We start from the raw sequence: 19,514 nt of genomic DNA, 5'->3' as shown, positions 1-19,514 counted from the left end.
GCCCGCGGTCAGGGGCACCTGTGCCATGAGCTTGTTTATTCGTGTGGCCTGGGCAGGCTGCCCTGGGCTCGCCTCCAGCTCCGCCTGCAGGTCCGACCTCTCTGAGGCCGAGGCAGTCCAGGAGCCTGGCAGACCTGGCTCGGAAGTGGTGGGTGTGTGTGTGCCACACCAGGGGGCCTTGGTGTGCTGATGGCTGCTGGGCCGGCCCAGCGGTGTGACCCTGGCATGGGCTCCAGCGTCTCCGACCCGTCCTCAGAAGTCCCCGAAGTTCACTGTGTAGGTCTCCACCGTGGTGAAGGGGAGCTCCGGGCCTGCGGCCCCCTCTCCCTCCTCCCACTCCTCCTCCTCCTCCACGGGCCCCAGCTCAGTCCCAAACTCCTCAGTCCCCAGCTCCGTCACCACCTCCGTGTAGGTCTCTGTCTCGGACGCCCCCCAGTCCGCCGTGGGCTCAGGCGGAAGGGCCCCGGGCTCCAGGGTGGCGGTGGGGACGGAGGAGGGGGCAAGGGAGGGGGTGGGGAGCAGCACGGGGGACAGCGTAGAGGTGGTGGCTGGGCCCGCAGTGGCGTTGAGGCGGCGAAGACGCATCTGATGACGCATGCGCAGCCGGTACTGCAGGCGGCGCTGCTGCTTCTGCCGTTGCTGAGGGGTCATAGGGCGGGAAGGGTCGATGTGCGGGATGGGCCGGTTCCCGTTCATGGCCAGGATCTCCCGGATGCGCTTCCAGTTGGAGCGTGCCAGGACGAAGTTGCACTGGGTGGCCCCGATGTCGTAGTCCACGTTGCAGGTCTTGGCGCTAGGTGTGTAGCCCTCCGCCTGGACAGTCACACGGTATTCCCCGGGGTTCAGGATGCGCCAGTAGTCCCCGCCGGAAGCTGCAGGGGGAAGGTGGGTTCAGCTGCTGGAGGGCACCCCACCCAGGCCCCAGGCCCCTCTGCTGGGCAGACCCTGGGGTCTGGAGGCCCCGGAGGAGTGGGGCCTTGGCACCTGTTGGGACCAACACAGACTGGGCCCACACTGGGCAGGGGGAGAGGTGGACAAGCAGGTACCTGTCTTCACACCGTGGTTAATGCCGCTCACAGAGATGGTGGCGTTGGCAATGGGGATCCCCTGCTCATCCGTCACAACCCCCTTGATGCCACGGTGAACCTGCCAGAAGGGGTGGGGGCGGTGTCCATGGGTGACCCTGCGGCCCTGTCCAGGCCCTCTGGGTGGGAGCCCCAGGCCCCTGTCCCAGCCCACCCACCCCCACTGCCTCCCCGGGGCTGCCCGCCCCAGCCCACCTGCTCCATGAAGGTGAGCAGGGCTTCCTTGTTGTTCTCCCACTCGCGGGGCAGTTCGCTCTCGTGGGGGAACTTGTCGCAGCCCAGGTAGATGGAGAGCTCCAGGCAGTTGGTGTGCAGGTAGCTGAAGTCATTGATGGCTGGTGGGAACAGACAGCCACCGTGACCCTCACCCCGCCCCACACGCCCTGCCGCGCCCCCCCACCCCCACCCCCGTCGACTCACTCCCGGATCTGGGGTTCCACTTGGCCCCGTTGACGATGCCCATGCCCCCGGTGTGGTCCTGCGCTTGGCACCCTCCCCGGTAGGGCTCGGTCATGGTGAGGTGGGTGGAGGCGAAGGAGATGGCCAGCCAGCGGAAGATGGCGTGGTCTGGGGTCTCCTGGGCCTCGGACCCCTCGTCCTGGTCCTCTCCGCGGGCGGCCGCCAGGGCTGCGGCCATCAGCTGCTCCTGGCTGGGTGTGCGGGCCATGTCGTAGGGGTAGGACACCAGCCGCTCGCCGCCATTCAGGTTCGCCCCCAGCACGAACGGGTTCTTCTCCATCCAGGCGATGATGGCACGGACCTCCGTGGACACCTGGGGCGACTCCGCATGAGGCCCGGGCCACGGCTTCCCGCCCTCTGTGGAGACCTGTGCCGGCCCTCCCGCCCCGTCCGCCCAAAGCCCTGCAGCAGAGCCCGGAGCTCAGGGCCCCGCTGCTCCCGACCCCGCTGGCCGGGCGGCAGCCTCACCGTGGCGTCCGGGGAGAGGTAGCGCTCGGGGATGGGCAGGTTGTTGTTGGGGACCCGGTAAGGGACCCACTTCCTCTCCTCCGCGCCCCAGAGCACAGAGTTGAGGTCCGGGAAGTCCTGGTAGATGTCGAAGCCCTCCTCGGTCCACAGCCCCAGGGCCCAGTTCCCGAACTCCGAGCCCTGGTGCAGGGGGTGGGGTGTCAGCAACGAGGTGGTCCAGGCCGTCCCCGCCCACCAGCCTGCCCCAGCCCCCACCCCCTGCACAGGCCACCGCCCGGACCCCTCCCCCGGCACCCACCTCCTACCTGCCCCCAGCCCCTGCCCGCCCCTGCACAGACCGCCCCCTGGACCCCTCCCCGGCACTACCCCCTGCCTGCCCCCAGCCCCTGCCCGCCCCTGCCCGCCCCTGCACAGACCGCCCCCCGGACCCTCTCTCCAGCACCACCCCCTGCCTGCCCCTAGCCCCTGCCCCTGCCCGCCCCTGCACAGACCACCGCCCGGACCCTCTCCCCGGCACCCACCGTCTGCGCTGCCACCTCGTAGCCGTCGGGGTTCAGCGAGGGCACCAGGTGGATGCGTGTGTCGTGGACCAGGCTGCGCACGCGGGGGTTGCCATCCCGGTACTCGCGGCACAGGTACTGCATGAGCAGCAGCAGCAGCTCGCGGCCCAGCACCTCGTTGCCGTGGATGCCGGCCGTGTAGCGGAACTCCGGCTCCCCTGCAAGGGCAGGGCCTCAGCAGCCGCTCAGCCCACCGAGGGGCGAGGCGGCTGAGGAGGAACAGGCTGGCCTCACTGTGAGGGCTGGGCAGCTGAGGCTGGGCCCAGCAAGAGGGCTTCCGAGGGCAGGCAGAGGGGAGCTGTCGTGGGAGGCCAGGCCCAGGGGCTGTGGGGGCCTCACCCAACTCGTGGTCCCCGGGGTTGTCCGAGATCTCCATGGCGTAGATCTTGAGCCCGCGCGAGCTCTTCCCCAGGCTGTATGTGCGGGTGATCGTGGGGCACTCCTCGTTCACCACCTTCATCAGCTGGCACGGGAGAGGACCCGTCAGCCCAGCACCCACCTCCCCAGGGACCGTGCCCCCGCGTCGCCCTCTGCTCCCTGAGAAGGCCTCCGTGGTAGGCATGGCCCCTGCAGGAAGCCCGGCCGCAGGTGCTGGTGTGGGGTGGAGGGTTTCTCCTTCCCGAGGCGGGGGCCGTGTCAGGGAGGAGAGCCTGCGAGCCAGGAGCCTGAGCTCGCCCAGGACCCCGTGCCCGCGGACGAGCACCCACCTGGCGCATGTCCTTGTAGCTGTGGTGCCGGAAGTCCAGGTCGTCGGTGGTGACCACCTCGTTCTGTGCATAGTAGCTGTGGGCAGCTGCCAGGTGGACAACAGAGCCTTGAGCTGGTCAGCTGCCAGCCCAGCCCCGTCCTCCAGCGCCCCTCCAAGCCCCCGCCCCCGCCCCCGCCCCGCCTGCACTCACGGGACACGGGGCAGCCCAGCACCTCCAGGCGCATGCACAGGCTGCCGTTCCAGGTGAGGGGGTACACACGGATGAAACGGGCTACCACTGGCTCCGGAAGCTCGCTCAGAACAGGCGTGTCCTTGTCCACGTTCCCGTGGAAGGTCTGGGGAGAGGCAGGCCTCAGAGCAGCCCCGCGCTGGGCCGGCCATGTGGGCGCGAGCAGAGGGCGCAGGTACCCACCATTTCCTCGTAGCCGTTGGTGTACATCTTCCACGTCTGGCTGTCGTTGCTGAAGCCCACGAAGAAGGAGGTCACGAAGTCATCACTGGGGGAGCGACAGCGGTCAGCGGCCAGGTTGGTCTCCGCCTGGTCCCCGGCCGCCAGTGGCTGAGGCCCCTCTCCGGCCCAAGCGCTTAAGAGCCGGCAGGGGGTAGTGCTGCCGGGTGTCAGGAGTGGCTCCGTGCCCGCTGCCCACCACGGCCATGCAGGGGGCTGAGGCCCGGGGCCTCAGGAGTGTCTGGAGGTGGGCCTGGGGCTCCCACCCCCAAGCACCCGTGACGACGTACTGGACGCTGGAGTCGCGGCCCTGGGTGATGACGCCCGTGAACCGGGTGGTCCTCCTGGTGTCCACCTCGATCCACTGGTTCTGAGCGTCGTCCTCGGCACACCACGCCCCGTCGTAGTAGTCGTCCTCCACGGCGCCGGCCTGCAGGGCGGCGGGAGGCTGAGTGGGGGCAGGAGCCGGCCGGCTCGGCGAGGGCCCTCCCCGCACCCACCTGCATGTTGAGCCGGCCCCGCTGGGCGCCCAGGCCGTGGCGCAGCATGGAGGAGGCGCGGATCTGGTTGTCCTCGATGCGGTGCGACTCCATCCCGATGGGGGGGCACTCTGAAGACACACCCGGGGGTGGCCTGTGGCTCCTTTCCTCCCTCCACCCAGCTCAGAACTGAGGACCCCAGAGCCCTCTCCCCTCACATGTGCGGGGGGCGGGGGGTGGTGGTCAGGGCAGCTCCACCCAGGCTGTGCTCCCTTCCCCGGCCTCGGCCTTCCCCAGAGAACAGGCTGACAACGCCCTGCTCCAGAGGCCATGGCGCACAGGACATCACGGGACAGCCACCCAGGTCGTCCAGCCACCCAGGCCTCACCCACTCGGGCGTCTGCACACCTGCCTGTGCCCTGGGGTTGGGCCCAGGCAGAGCCCCTCCAGGCCCCTTCCCTCCATGCCCTGAGAACTTAGGAGCAGGAAAGGGCTCTGGAGGCCTGGACCGCTGGCAGGAAGTCCAGATTGAGGACCCACGTGCACCCTTGGGGGGGTTGCGTGCCCCAGGCCCCCCATGCACACCCTGCTCCCACACTCCTAGGCCCTACTCACTGATTTTCTCCGCTGGAGCCCACTCTTCCTCCTCACCCTTCCAGGGCCCTGAGCACAAGAGAGAACTTGGTGCCGAGCATCCTGGGGTGCCAGGAGCCCGAGTCCTGCCCCCAGGACCGGCTGTGAGGCCCCACCCCGGCCCCACACACCTTTGTGGTCCTTGCCTTTCTCCAGTGTCCACTTGTCATCGGTCTCCTCCTGCTTGGGGCTGCTGCCCTCCTTTTTGGGTTTCTCTGGAAAGTGGAAGGTGGGGGGACCTGGTGCTCAGCCCCAGGCTTCACCAGGCTTGTTGGGGTGGCAGGCTGAGCTGGGAGGGAGGTGGAGGTGGGTGATGGGGGGCAGCCTGATTCTACTCACTCAGCTCCTCCTTCTCTTCGTCAGTCTCCAGCTCAGAGTCAGGCTTCCAGGGACTGGGAGGTCGGAAGTAATAGTCCACTGGGGAAGGGAGAGCCCTGCTGAGATGGCCATCTGCTGCTCCCAGGACTCCAGCTACTCCCAGAGTCCCCCAGCTACTCCCAGAGCCCCCCATCTACTCCCAGGGCCCCCCACCTACTCCCAGGGCCCCCCATCTATTCCCAGGGGCCCCCAACTACTCCCAAGGCCCCCAGCTACTCCCAGGGCCCCCAGCTACCCCCAGGGCCCCCCAGCTACTCCCAGGGCTCTCAGCTACTCCCAGAGCCCCCCAACTACTCCCAGGGCCCCCCAACTACTCCCAAGGCCCCCAGCTACTCCCAGGGACCCCCAGCTACTCCCAGGCCCCCCCCAGCTACTCCCAGGACCCCCAGATACTCCCAGGACCCCCCAGCTACTCCCTGGGCCCCCCAACTACCCCCAAGGCCCCCAGCTACTCCCAGGCCCCCCAAGCTACTCCCAGGACCCCCAAATACTCCCAGCTACTCCGTGGGCCCCCAGCTACTCCCAGGACCACCCCAGGCCCCCCAACTACTCCCAAGGCCCCCAGCTACTCCCAGGGCCCCCCCCCCAGCTTCTTCCAGGGCCCCCCAGCTACTCCCAGGACCCCCAGCTACTCCCAGGGCCCACAGTGAGAGTAGGCATGACCAGCCCTGGGCACCAGCCACAATGAAGAAGTAGGGTCAGTAGGCCAGGCCCAGAGGAGGGGGAGATCCTCTTGGCCCGAGCGGCCACCTGGGCTCAGTTGGGGCTGAAAGACCCCAGGAAGTCAGCAGCCCCCTGCCCCCCTCAGCAGGGCTCGGTCTGGGGAAAGGTGGGCTGGGTTAGGGTTAGGGTTAGGGAGTGGAGGGAGGGGTGCAGAGGGCAGGAGAGGTGGGGCAGGAAGAGCAGGTCACTGCCGCCGAGCTGGCCTCGGGCACTCACAGTCGTCATAGTTGGGTATCACGTAGCCGTCCCCGTAGTCGGGGGGCAGAAGGGGCTTCACAGGTGGCTCTGTGGAGATGGGCAGGCAGTGGGCACCGAGCTCCTGGGAGGACCTCCCCCGCCCCCCTGCCCCATCCTACCGATCCTCTCCTTCTCCTCTGGGGTCTCCACCCCCAGCCCCGGGGGCTCGGCCTTCTCCTCGGGGGGCTCCAGCCAGGGCTTCTCGGGCCTCCTCCTGCTGGGGGGCGGTCTGGGCTGCTTCTGGCGCCGGATGTACTCGACTGGGGGAGAGGGTGGGCTGAGCGGGCGGAGGCAGCAGGGATAGGGGTACTGGGGGGATCACCGGGGACGCCCAGGGCAGGGGTCTGGATCTGAGGGGGAGGTGGGGCCAGCGGTGGCTAGACAGCTGGGTGCTACTCACAGTCCTCGTAGTCCTCCCTCTCTATCTGGTCATTGTAGTCCAGGGTGGGCTGCTCTGGCTCCTCCTCCGGCTCCTCCTCCGGCTCTGGGGGGAGACAGGAGCGCTGCCCATTGAGACACTCGCTGACGCCCCCACCGGCCCCTAGGAGCCAACAAGCCGGGTGGTCAGTTTTCACTCACCAGGGTGGTGCTCCACAGGGGTCTCTCCTCCGGCACCGGGCCAGGGGCCTGGGAGGGCCTCGCCTGCAACACAAACCCAGCCCAGTAGATGGAGGCCTGTGGACCAGGGGGCGCTCCTGGGCCCTGCTGACACCCTGAGGCCTCCCTCACTCCCAGGAGGCCTGGGAGCTCTGCCCTCAGCACCCTGCTGGCATTCCCAGGGTGATTGCTGGGTGGGAACATGGGGAGCCCAGCAACACACAAAGGGTGGCTCTGAGTGGGATCCAGGGGACAGTGGAGAGCAACCCCCCGAGGCCATCAAGCCCCCACCCACCCAGCCACCTGAGGAGCTCCATCCCAACTGTGGGGCCTGAGGGTCTGCAGGAAGCAGGGGCCCAGGACCCTCCAGGGACCCCTCACCCCTCGCTCCCCGAAGCCCAGCGGGGCAGAGCCACCACCTGGAAGGGCTGACACCCACCTTCCTCCTGCGGCGGCTCCTTGGGGCTGAGGGGCGGGGGCCGTGGCCACCACGGGGCTTCTGAGGGGGTCGGGGTCAGGGGCCTCTTCCCGGCCAAGGGCCGCCTGGTGGTTTTGGGGGGCTTCTCCTTGGGCTTCTTGGTGGTTTTGGGGGACTTTTCCTTGGGCTTCTTGGTGGTTTTGGGTGGCTTCTCCTTGGGCCTCTTGGTGGCCTTGGGTGGCTTCTCCTTGGGTTTCTTTGTGGCCTTGGGTGGCCTGGGGGAGCCCTCTAGCAGCTTCCTGGCCGCCTTGGGGCCTTTGTCCTTCTTTCCTTTCTTCCCTTTGTCTTTGGTCTTTTCCGGAGGTGCTGACCAAGATGCAGATGTAGGGCTCATCAGCGGAGAAGCCGCTCTGGGCCCCCGGGCCCCCAACCCAAACGCTCCCGTTTGCCGGGCTCCCAGGTCAGATGGGAGATGACGTCACCTCCCCGTGACAGAGCTGGCGTTGGAACCCAGGTTCTGTCTGCAGGACTGCTGTCAGCATCCTGGCTCAGGGCACACCCACCCTCACCGCGCTGGCTCCGCTCCCACGAGCAGGCCCCTGTCCTCCCGCCGGGCACAACGCACCGTCCCAGCACGCCCCCTCGGCCGTCAGGGAGTGCTGTTCTGTGCTGGACAGAGACAGCGCCAGGTGACTAGGCCCTCCCGGTCTGGGAAGGGGGGGGGCACCCCAGTCTCAAGGGGGAGGCAGTCTCCTTCCTGCCAAGTGCCACCAAAACGAAGGGCACGGTGGCACTGCTGGGCCTCAGATGTGCTCTCAGGGGCAAGGAAAGTTCCGGGCACCTGTGGCAAAGCCCTATGAGAAGTACGGCCGGACCGGGTGGTTGGAACCATAACCAGCAGGGGTCTGGGCCACACAGAGGACAGCCAATAGCTGCTTGGGGATGGGGTGGGGGCCTGAATGCTGTTGAGAATTCAGAGGGGGTTGGGGGCTGAGGGGAGAAACAGGAAAATGCACAGAATGCAGACTTTGGGGAGAAACAGGGCTGGAATGTGAGCTGGAGGTGGGGGAGGCACAGAGGATCCCAGGACTGCCCCCCCACAAGGGTAGGAGCCAGGAAAGAGCTAGAGTGGGGGCGGAGGCTGCTGAAGGAGAGGGGTTGGCCTCCTGGAAGAGAGACCAGCAGACCTTGCCACCCTCCCAGAGCACACAAGCAGCTAGGATTTATCGACCACTGATTGCGCAAGAGGCCCTCGGAATGCCTTGGGGATGCATCATCTGACTGAGCCTCCCAGCGCCCTGGGGGAGCGTCCTCCCGCCTCTGAGCTCTGGGGTGGGGGCCGGCAGGAGGGTGAGGGCACCTCCAGTGCCTGCTGAGTCGGGGGCGCTGGCGGTGCCAGGAGCAGTGAGTGCCTTACAGTGGCCGGGGGCCCCCCGTGGGACAGCAGGCGAGCCTCAGAGCAGACTGGGGGTGCAGCCAGGTCCACTGTGGCCCGGGCCTGGCCCCTGGGTGGCTGGGAGCTGGACGAGGCGCTGGGCGGTCAGTGCTGCGGGGCAGCAGACCTGCTGCATGCGTCTGGTGCCCACAGGGCTGCGGGCCAGCGCTGGGCGGCCTGGCACGGAGTCCCCAGACATGTGGGCAGTCCCGTGCCTGACAGAGCTGCTCCTCTCGCCAGGCGGAGGGACAGCAGCCAGCCCTGGGGAGGCGCCAGCCCCACCTGAGGCGCGGGTGCCGGGGCCCCATCCCGCCAGAGGCACCCAGGCCAGAGGCACCGTGCGGGCACTCACCCTCTCCATCCGCGCCCAGGCGCGCCCCCTTGTCCGCGGCCTGGGCTTTGCGCGGGCGCAGCGTGGGCTCCGGCGCGGGAGGCGGCTCCAGGCCGCCCTCGTCCTGCCGCCCGGGCTCCGGCTCCGACAGGAAGCCCTCGAGGAACTCCTCGATCTCGTCGTCCGTGAGCACCGTCTGCGGGCGCCCCGTGGGCAGCAGCGCCAGCAGCGCCAGCAGCGCCAGCAGGGGCGCCCCGCGCCCCACCGCCATGGCGCACGCCGGGGGCCGGGGTGGGTGGGGAGGGAGTGCGGGATCTCCGGGTGGAGCGGAGAGGAATCCGGGGTGGGGCGCAGGAGGAATCGGGTTGTGATGCGGAGGCCCCGGGATTGGGACGCGGGACGCGGGACGCGGGCGAGGCGGGGGCTCCGCAGCGCTGGTCGGAGGAGAGCTCGGCCCGCGTGGCGCGCTCTGGCGCGGACCGCCCTCTCCAAGCTCCGCGGCGGCCTGGGCGGGGGCGTCGAGGCTTCCGGAACCGGCTCCCAACCCCTGGGGGAGGAGGCGGAGCCGGGCCTGGACAGAGGGGCTGCGGGGGGCGGAGGCGGGATTGGGGGATTGGGGGGGCTAGCGGTCCGGGCGCAGCGGCTTGGCGCTTCCCGGAGCGGGATTGGGGCGGCGTCCGGGCTGGAGGCCTGCACCTCATAGGCAGGGCGGGCGGGAAGGCGGTGGGAGTGGATGGGATGTCGGGCGGGTGCGGGACCAGGGAGCTGAGGTCCCTGTACGGCTCCTCCCGCGGAACCCGGACGCCAGGTACCACCGCGCCCGCTGGAGAGAGCGGCGCCCAGCGCGGACTCTGGCCGCTGGATCCTCCCGCCTCAGCTGCGGAGGGTCCTGTGGTCGCCGCCAGCCCGTGCTCCCAGCGCGGGAGCCTGGGCTGGCAGCTCTGTGGTTCAGACATCAGCCGACCGCCCAGGTCCCTGACAGCCGGCCAGCTGCTCTGCGGCTGGGAGCCCAGGTGAGGGTCCCCTTCCATCTCAGGTCCTGGCCCAGCCGGAGACAGAGCAGGTTGGGGAAGAGCCTTTTATGAGGTTGTCTGTAAATCACAGGAATAGGCTGTCCGTGTGTGTGTGTGTGTGTGTGTGTGTGTGTGTGTGTGTTGAGAAACTTGATGCTCACACAGCGATCTCCATAAGGTGCACAGGTGCCCACTCCTGCACTCCCACAACCTAGGGGGTGGGGTGCCTGGACCCCAGGGAAGAACCTGGCCAGGAGGTGGCAGGCTGTGGCCTCTCTTGATTGGGTGGCACAGCCTCGGGTGACCTCAGGTCAGATCAAGGGCGGGTATTAGGGGCCACACCTGTGAGCCCAGCTCCGCGTGGAAGACCGGGGCATCAGGGCAGAGGCGGACTGTGCCCAGAGGAGGCGGTCAGCTGGGGAGAGTGCCTTTACCCTGGAGGCCGCATGGGATTGCCCATTATGTGCCACCCAAATGGACACAGGCTCCCCACCCCATTCTTTCACTATTTCCCAGTGGACACAGCCTCACCTCTACGGTGGGGTGTCAGACAGTCATTCTCTCCTTCCTCTCCGCTTACTGGAACCCAGAACACAGGCTAGGACGCATCTGGCCCTGCAGGGCCGGGCAGCGGGAGCAGCAGCAGCTGTGAGGGGGCTGCTGGGCCAGCCTGGGACTTGGAGCAGGACCGGAGGGCTTTGTCTTCTCACCTCCTTGCCAGGCCCTTCCTTCGCTTCCCACGGGCTCGGCCAGGTACTTTCGCTCTTTAAAAAAATATTTGTAATGATTTCAGAGAGGAAGGGAGAGGGAGAGAGAGAAACATCAACGAAGAGAGAGAATCATGGATCAGATGTCTTCTGCACGCCCCTATTGGGGATCGAGTCCAAAACTGGGCATGTGTCCTGATGGGGAATCATACCGTCACCTCCTGGTTCATAGACTGATGCTCAACCACTGAGCCACGTTGGCCGGGCAGCCTTGTACTGACTTAACAAGGCAGTGGGACCGTGTCAGAGCTGGGCCCTCTGGTGGCCGTGTCACTTCTGCTCCTCACCTATGTCTTCCAGTTGCAGGTTGTACTGGTGCTGCTTAGCTGTGCCTAGTAAAACCTCAGGACCACCTCCCCTGGGAGACCAGTGCGCTGGGCTTGCAGCTCCCATCAGGCCTTGCTCCTGGCTGTGCCCGTTCTGCCATGTGTCCCCAGGCTGGCCTGGCAGCAGGCTGACAAAGCCAGCTCTTACCATAAATGTCCTCGGCGAGCCTTGAATCACACTGCTCAAGCTCGGGCTCTCATGGAATCTGCTCTCTGGCCCCCGCGGAGCTGGAGGCAGGGAGGCCGAGGCTGGGAGCGTCACTCCTCCAGGCCGGCTCAGCTGGCTCCCACATGGATCAGATTTGGGCCCACAAGCTCTGCCAGGGAAAATAGAAGCCATGGAAGCATTGAGAGGAACAGAAAGCCTTTTCTCAGCCACAGTGACTCACCAGCAGGAATGCGAGCAGAGGCCTCTGGGGGCCTGGACCCTGGTGAGGGCCGGCGGGGGGGGGGGCTTCACCCCGAAGGAATGGGCAGGTGAGAGGAGGGGTGAATGCTCTCCATGCTGGAGAGGTGGGTGGGGCTGAGACCCCCCTTAGCTTTAAGACCACACCCAGGAGCCCTTCAGGCCCAGGCTGTATCAGGGTGCAGGGAGGCAGCCAGGGCCTGTTGGGAGACCCCGTGTGCCATGTGCCGAGGAGGCAGCATGGAAACCTACTCCCTGGGGAGAGGCAGGTGGGGTGGGAGGTCCCGCCCCCTGTGGCTGCTGTTCATCCTTCCAGGGCCCAGGGCCCACCCCTGGGCGGGGCATCTGTGCCCTTGTCTAAGGACTCTGGTCTGCATGTAGGCACAGCTGGCACACAGGCCCAGGGCTGCTTTACCTCCTGCCCCTCCCCCTGCCCAGCGGAGCCGGCAGTTCCCACACCCAGAGTGAGCAGGAATGGAGCCCACCCTCTTCCAGCTGCGTGGGGTCAGGCCCGCAGACAGTGGGGAGCTGCTTAAAGAGCTGGACTTGTTCACCCTGCCAGATGGGACAGCTTCCCCCTCACCCTCCACGGGCTTCCTTCTTCCTCCCCATCTCAGCTCCTCCCTCAGCTGTGAGGGGTCAGAGACTCCGGGTGGACCCTCTGCCCCTAAGAGCAGGGTCTCCTGTCTGCACGTTCCCATCGAGCAGGCCCAGCTGGAACCTGGAGGCAGTGCTGGGCCTGGGAGACCTAAGGTCAGTCCCATCTCAGCTGTGAGCTGCAGGAACCTGGGAGGGGCTGGGCCTGCTCGCGGGGCCTCCATCTACTGACACCCAGGAGGCAGGGCCTGGGGGACAGGTCCTGACTCAGGGGCCTCTCCATGAAGATCCTCTACAGACCCCCGCAGGGAATTCATCCCTACCCCCATTGAGAGGTTTCCCAGAAATCTCTGCAACTGGTCCCATACCTCAGCTTCCTGAGCTCCAGGCTGTCCTGCCAGGAGCTGCCATCTATCTCACGCCATTGTGGCTAGAAAGCGAGAGGAATCAGCACCATCCACCCCCTACCCTGCCCTCATTCTCTCCAATGGCACCAGCCCCTCACCTGGGTCCCAGGCCGTTTGCACATGGGAGCACGTGTCCCTGTGGCTCCCTGAGGGGCGGGTCTCTATGGAGCAGTCAGCAGGGTGTCCAGAGGGGCAGCCTCCCCCTGGAGGGTCAGGCGGAGGACACAGATCCCCACAGGAATCAGCGAGGGGCCCTGGGACGGCATAGGGGGCACTGACCAGGAGCGGAGTCCGGCCCTGGGTGGCTCTGCCCAGGCTGATCCCCACAGTAGTCCCCAGTACAGGCCCCGGCACACGGTAGCACATGGGCAGTGACTGAAGCTCGCTGAGTGCGGGCGCCATCCTCCCTGTGGCTCCATGAGGAAACTGAGGCGCAGAAGTGAGCGTCCAGGTCACAGCATCTCAGTGACAGGAAGGGGTTAGGCGAGGCCTCTGAGGCTCCCTAGACTAGGGTCATGGAGCTACGGGCACTGGGCCCTCCTGCTGGTGCCTCAGCCTGGGCAGAGGTGGGACCCCACCAGCTAGCAGGGCCAGGGTGCCGAGTTCTCGCTGGGCAGCCGCAGGATGAGGGGCTGCAAGGGACAGGGTCTGGGAGGCCTGGAGGAGACTGTCCTGGGTGCTCAGGCCTCAGAGGGAGGCAACGACTCAGTCAATGGAGGCCAGGCCCCAACGGGTGGGAAGCCCTGATGCTGAGATGGCTGAGTGGGTCTCACAAGGTGTCCTCCTCCCTGGCCCAGCTCGCCAGCATGACCACCGGGGGTGGAGACCCAGACCCCGGGCCTCTGGACAGCAGGCTCCAGGGTCAAGCCCCAGCCCCCTCCCAGCCTCCTAAAATTCTGGGTCTGCCTCCAGGACTCGGACCTGGAAGCAGCCCTGTCTGCAATCTGGCTACTGGGGCCACAGGAGGTGGTTCCTGAGCCGGGGACCTGGGTCTCCCCATGGGGTCTTGCCATGTGCACAACCCGCAGAACATTTCCTTGGTTTCTGACAACTTGAAAAGCACTTGGGATTTTCCACTGTCAGTGCCCCCGCCCGGCTCCCCAGGCCCAGACTGCTGAGCTAGCAGAGTTCACGCAAATTCCTTCCACTCACCACAGGACCCAGCCCCTGGGAGAGTGGGGGGTCACCGCAGCCTTGGGGAGGGGAGTCGCCTGGCTGAGGGGGCGGGAGCTGGCTTCCAGGGCCATGAGCAATCCGCAGCCGGAAGACAGGGCTGTGGGAGGAAATGCGAGGAGACCCGTGTGAGCCCGGGGGAGGCAGGGGGGTCTTCAGCTCCAGACGGTCCCCGAGCCAAAGAGCACCGTCACCTCTGCACTCCCACCGCCAGTCCAGGGTTAGAGAGAACACCGTGGGTTCGGAGAAAACTAAGCTGCGTCCACATTCTAAGCAGAGGCTGTAGGAGGAAAGAAGGATCGAGCGTTTTGGTTGCATACAACTTTTAGCTTACTGACCAAAAAATACTGAAAATGAAATTAAAAGGCAAACAAAAGCCCAGGAAAGGGATTGCAATGCCCGGGTCAGAGATGGCCAAGACCAGAGCCTCAGTTTCTCCTCGGAATAGTGGGTAACAACAACACCACCTCTTCCGGGACTGGGATTCTGCACGCTGAGAAGGTATGCCTGAAAAACAGTAAGTCTTAGGTAAAGGAAAAATGTTAAATAAAGTTCTTTACACCCTCAAGCCAATTTGATTTTGTTCCCATTTTTAAAAAGTGAGCTATGAGCCAAAACCGGTTTGGCTCAGTGGATAGAGCATCGGCCTGCAGACTGAAGGGTCCCGGGTTCAATTCCGGTCAAGGGCATGTACCTTGGTTGTGGGCACATCTCCAGTAGGGGGTGTGCAAGAGGCAGTGATCGATGATTCTCTCTCATTGATGTTTCTAACTCTCCCTCTCTCTTCCTCTCTGTAAAAAATCAATAAAATATATATTTTTAAAAAAAGTGAGCTATGAGGCCTATTCAGGCCATTCGCAAAAGAAGAAACATATGTGAACAGTAAACATGCAAACATGTTGACCTTCCTAAAGTCATGAAAATGCAGATTAAGACACGCAGAGCACTACTCTTCCTAGATTGAATCCTCAAGGACGAGCAGAGGTCCCGGGGTGGGCAGCTGGGAACAGCTCTCAGCCAGGCCTTCTGGCTGCAAAGAAGAGAAACCCACTGTGACGGCTCACGTGTGTTCACTGGGCAGCCAGGGCCCCCGGGCAGCTGTGGGTGTGGCTGTGAGGACAGCCCCTCTGAATCTGTGAGCTGAGAAAACGATGCCAGTGTGTGTGTGAGTGTGTATGTGTGAGTGTGTATGTGTGTGTGTGTGTGTGTGTGTGTGTGTGTGGAGGGGGATGAGGAAAGGGGGGGGTCAGGTGGCAGTCCCTGGTTCTCAGGTTTCTGGGTTCGGACCACCAGGTTTCCTGGGTCCCAGGCTTACAGACAGCAGACGGCTCCGTAATCATGTGGCCAGTCCTTCGTGATAAATGTCTCTCCACACCCTTTAGCTTCTCTTTCTCTGAAAACCCTGCACTTGGTTGGGTTCTATCCTGTGGGCCATGGGGCTTCCTGCAGCTGAGTGCAGACAGGGAGGCCAGGGGCTGTGGTGCAGGGTGCTGGTTTAGGGACGAGGCTGGGCAGGGCCCGGGTCCCGGGCCCATAGGTGTGGAGGGAGGAGCCAGCAAAGCCACTCACTGGTTGGGAGCTGCAAGGTGGGTGCTGAGGGCCTGGGAGGACAGGGACGGGGAGGGGAGGCTAGCGTGGGCTGCTCCTCGGACAGCTGGGCACGCACAGGCAGCACGGACACGGGTGGCTGATGGGCTCTAGGACTGAGTGTGTGGGGAGTGGGCAGTGAGCCTGCCCACCAGGTTTGGTGACAGACCAGATGTGAGGTGGTGCCTGATGCCACTGTTGACCTAAACAAATACTTCTCCAGCAAAACCGGTTTATTCAGGAACAACAGAGAACATGGGGCCGGATGGCCAGTCATGGAGAGGAAACTGATGGACTTTCTCTGAAGGCTGAAAGCCATTAGGGCCGAGAGCACCCCCTGCTGGCCGCTCGATGTCATTTCAGATGCCACCTTCCACAGGAGCTGGTGCAGCTGGACTTGCAAGGCCACATGGTCATGCCTGTGCATGGCTCCTGTCGGCCGGACTGGACACGGGGTGGTCCAGCACCTTGCTTCTGGGACTGGGATTCTGTCATCAGAGACAGGGCTGCAGACCGGGAAGCCCCAGTGCCCGCTCTGCTCCCACCCCCACCCTGGCTGGCACCCCTCCTGGCTAAAGCTTCTGGACACCTTCTTATGTCAAAGTTCTTTGTAATGCAACTGATGTGTGCTCATTGTAGAAACATCAGAAAACACAGAAAGGTAAAGTAATAAATTGCTAAGTTCTATTATAATAAATGCTTGTGGTAAGTTATACCGCATTTCAGACCACCCCACTTCCCAGAGAGAACGGGTAACAGTTTGTCAGAGGCCTGGCCAGGTGTTTCGGGAGGTCTGTGGTGGAGCCAGGAGCACCGGGGCACATCTGTGAGATAATAATAAACATGCACACCTGTCTCTGCCCCAGTTCCTGGCACGGAGCTCCTGAAACCCCTGGGACTTCCCTGGGTGAAAGGAGTGAGCTTTGTCCTGATGAGAGGCATCTGGGTGGGTCCCTGGATGGGGCTGTTCGCCACGAAGACCAGGCCAGGAGGAGAAGCTGGAACCTTCAGCCCTGCCCCCCAAAGGGAGGGAGGCCGTGGGCGATGGTCCCCCCAGTGTGACGAGCCGCTGGCAGTCCCTGAGGGCAGGGCTCAGGGAGCTTTGTGTTGTCCCTCGTCTGTGTGAGGGAGGCACAGCCGCCTCTGGGCTCAGGACCCTGCCAGGTCTCACCCTGTCACCTCTTCATCTGACGGTTTTCTTGTGTCCTTGGTAATAAGCTGGTAATCTAGCAGATAAAGTGTTTACCTGTGAGCCCATTCTAACAAATTATCCAATTCATGTGTGCTTCTGACTGACCAATTTATAGCTGGTTGGTCAGAAGCACAGGTGCCAATCTGGACACAAGGTTGGCATCTAAGTGTGTGTGTGTGTGTGTGTACGCGTGTGGCAACTGAGTTGAACTGTAGGACCTAACAACAATATGCTTTCCTGACTCTCTACCCTCTCCACTACTCTACTATCTACTTGATTGTTGCCACTTGTAATTATTGCTAGTCAATTCCACCTGGACAAAGAATCCCAGACACAAAAGAAATTAGAGGGCACTATACTAATTTTACTCTAGATATTCATAATCGCAACATTTTCTGTCACCAAGTTCATCTTAATTATATCCTCTCTGAAGCCCTACTGGCTCCCCCCCATCATCACTCGGCTGGTGTCATGGAGGTGCTCGTGTGCAAAGCCTGCATATGGCGTCAGGAGTGCTGTGTCGAGTGGAGAGCACAGCCGTGCTGCTCAGGACAAGACCCCACACTGCTGTGCACCAGCTGTGAGAAACGCAGGCCAGCGGCTTGGCCCCTGTGTCTGTATCCTCTCTGCACAATGGAACATGGACGTCAGCCATTGACAGTGACGGGCTGGGCACCGGTGAGCTCCCTGGAGCCGGGGGAGGGCCTAGCACAGTGCCTGGCAGAGCACTGACCTTGTTATGTGCACCGCACTTGCTTACACACATTGGGAGTCTGTCACAGAGGCCAGAGGTGCACCGGGGTCAGGAGAGCAGGGCGAATGGTGGCCTCCAGGGTTCATGTTCATGTGGACCCTCAAATTTGACCTTATTTGGAATAAAGATCTTTGCACACATAATTAAGAATTTCAAGATGAGGTCATCCTGAATTAGGGTAGGACCTAAATCAAATGACTGGTACCTTTATAAGAAATGAAAAGAGCCCAGCCAGTGTGGCTAAGGGGTTGAGCATTGACCTATGAATCAGGATCTCATGGTTCGATTTCTGGTCAGGGCATATGCCCGGGTTGCGGGCTTCATCCCCAGTGGAGTTGTGCAGGAGGCAGATTCTCTCTTATGAATGTTTATTTTCTCTCTATCCCTCTTCCTTCCTCTCTATCTAAAATTCAATAAAGGGGACATGTTTTTAAAGAAGAAACGGAGAAGGCAGAGTGAAGGCAGCCATTAGAAGTGGGGCAGAGATTGAGGGCACGGCCACAGCCAGGAACAGCAGGAGCACTGGAAGCTGGAAGGAGCAGGAAGACCCCCCAAACTCCTTTCAACACTTTAACCTTAGACTCTGGCCGCCAGACCTGGGAGAGAATCAATGTCGGTTGTTTTAAGCGGCTTGTTTGTGCTAATTTGGATAGCACCATAGGACACAGATACACCAGGTACCGTAGACTGAACTGAGTGCCCCCAAATTCCTCTGTTGGACCTTGACCTCAATGTGACTCCGTCTGGAGGTGGGGCTCTTGGGGCTGATAGGTTACAGGAGGCCATAGGGTGGGGGCCTCGTTCGATAGGACTGGTGGCCTCAGAAGAGGAGGATCTTTCTGTCGGTCTCCACGATGCATAGAGGCCGTGCGAGAGCAGGTGGCCACCTACCAGCCAAGAGAGGAGGCTTCCGAGGGGAACTGCCTCACCAGCACCTGATCGCAGACTTCCAGTTTCCAAAACGACCAGACACGAGTTTGTTGTTTAAGCCACCGGTTCGTGGTGTTTTGTTATGTCAGCCGAGCTGACTGACATACCCGGTAATCCAACCCTCAGGGAGTGGGGACAGCTCAGGAAGGCACGGGCCAGCACAGGGGCCAGCACAGAGGCCAGCACGTGAGGCCAGCGGCCCTCAGCAGCTCTATCCAGCAGCAGCAGCAGTCTGACCACGTGTCCCTGGAACACTGCTGGCGGGCAGGCCACAGAAGACAGGAACCTGGAGGGGTGGCCCGAGATCCCGGGCAGAGTCCTGGCCCCACAGACCAAGGGCTGTGCCAGCAGCACTGATGTGAACCTCCAGGACGGTGCGCCCTGAGATCATGAGGACCGGTCACGAGGGACCACGAGGAGCTGGACGTGGGAACAGGAAATAGCTGGATCCAATTCATCCTGGAAAATACGAACTCACACATCTGGGTAAAATTAACCCAAAGCACAGGATGAGACAGCACAGCATGGGACAGGGAGGGGGTGGCAACCCTCAGGGCAGCCGGAAGGGCCAGCCAGGAGCTCATCTGGGCACCCTCTATGACTTTTTTGGGGTGGTCTTGGTGTGGGGAGCAGAAGGCTGGGGCCATAGGCCTTTGGGAATCCCAAGCCCGGTTTTTGGAAATAGGGTCTTTGCTTCCTATCTGGCTGGACAGTGACCTGGTGGTCCAGGGAGAGGAGCATGCCACCCGTGACCTTGCCTGCTGGTGCCAGGCCTCCACGCAGTGGGCACTGAGGCTCTCCTCGCTCTCACAAAACCTCGCGGCACCTGAGGGAGCACTGTGTTCCTCAGTTGTGCAAGTTGCTCAGTGTTTTAAATACTCACGTGTGATGGGTCATTAAAAGCTGCCTCTGCCCCCAGGACAGAACCCAGGAGCCCTGGCCAGAGACAGTGGACATCAGAAGAAAAGGAAATGGTCTCAGGGATAGAGGGCTGCTCTCTGAGGAGAGGTGGGACCCACCGGTGGGGACCAAGGCTCCCACCCTTTACAGAGTCTCCTGGATGTGTGTTCGGGGGCTCAGGAGGGCAGGCTGGGAGCCGGTGTGGGAGGCTGAGCCCTGGGCTGCGGCACCTGCCTCCCTCAGCCCCATGCCCACTGCATGTGAGGTGATGGAGGAGAAGGCTGAGACTGGCCCCACTTGGCCTGTCCCACCTAGTCTGCTACACTGCTCTGACCAAGAGACTCCAGAACGCAGTGCACACAGGAACGCTCAGTGTTTCCACAACGCCAGCTTTCCCAACCCGATTTGTAGATTCCGCGAAATCCCAGTCTTGGAAGAAGAATTGCTGGCTGTGATTTTTAAAATTGGAAATGTTTGCCGAATTGGTTTCCAAAAGACCTTC

At 63.3% G+C, this 19,514-nt stretch overlaps 2 protein-coding genes across 5 annotated transcripts in view; one reads left to right on the top strand and one right to left on the bottom strand.

Moving 5' to 3' along the window:
• Nucleotides 1-3,254, top strand: part of LOC118717989 (myosin regulatory light chain 2, atrial isoform) — a 30,682-nt gene extending 27,428 nt beyond the window's left edge. Inside the window, exon 12 of the mRNA XM_036436282.2 lies at nucleotides 3,243-3,254. The gene's annotated coding sequence lies outside the window, so the exon portion shown is untranslated. The remainder of the gene's footprint in view (nucleotides 1-3,242) is intronic.
• On the bottom strand, nucleotides 22-9,495 carry AEBP1 (AE binding protein 1). 4 transcript variants are annotated; one of them, XM_045581093.1, is made up of 21 exons: nucleotides 8,982-9,495; nucleotides 7,216-7,560; nucleotides 6,759-6,821; nucleotides 6,580-6,663; nucleotides 6,299-6,439; nucleotides 6,159-6,227; nucleotides 5,181-5,258; nucleotides 4,988-5,056; nucleotides 4,824-4,871; nucleotides 4,230-4,339; nucleotides 4,020-4,159; nucleotides 3,694-3,778; nucleotides 3,472-3,616; nucleotides 3,280-3,365; nucleotides 2,912-3,035; nucleotides 2,534-2,730; nucleotides 2,013-2,192; nucleotides 1,506-1,857; nucleotides 1,281-1,420; nucleotides 1,047-1,146; nucleotides 22-872 (listed from the first exon to the last, which is right to left on the bottom strand). In XM_045581093.1, the coding sequence occupies exons 1-21, from the start codon at nucleotides 9,229-9,231 to the stop codon at nucleotides 253-255; spliced, it is 3,426 nt and encodes a 1,141-aa protein (XP_045437049.1). In that variant the 5' UTR covers nucleotides 9,232-9,495; the 3' UTR covers nucleotides 22-252. The 4 variants fall into 4 exon arrangements, with proteins under 4 accessions (XP_045437049.1, XP_045437046.1, XP_045437048.1 ...); XM_045581090.1 differs by having other exon boundaries at nucleotides 4,973-5,056; nucleotides 8,982-9,494; XM_045581092.1 differs by having other exon boundaries at nucleotides 4,973-5,056; nucleotides 6,580-6,651; nucleotides 8,982-9,494.
• Nucleotides 9,496-19,514: the final 10,019 nt, after the last annotated feature.

Source organism: Pipistrellus kuhlii, unplaced genomic scaffold (genome assembly GCF_014108245.1).
Source record: "Pipistrellus kuhlii isolate mPipKuh1 unplaced genomic scaffold, mPipKuh1.p scaffold_m20_p_133, whole genome shotgun sequence".
NCBI classification, from domain to species: Eukaryota; Metazoa; Chordata; class Mammalia; order Chiroptera; family Vespertilionidae; genus Pipistrellus; species Pipistrellus kuhlii.
This window is presented reverse-complemented; position numbering and strand designations above follow the sequence as displayed.

Coding starts and splice junctions, on each gene's coding strand:
- AEBP1 (XM_045581090.1), bottom strand. CDS start 9,231: ATGGCGGTGGGGCGCGGGGCGCCCCTGCTGGCGCTGCTGGCGCTGCTG. Junction 6,822..7,215: donor GGAGCCGCCGCAGGAGGAAG/GTGGGTGTCAGC, acceptor TTTGTGTTGCAG/GCGAGGCCCTCCCAGGCCCC. Junction 1,421..1,505: donor GTGGAACCCCAGATCCGGGA/GTGAGTCGACGG, acceptor TGTTCCCACCAG/CCATCAATGACTTCAGCTAC.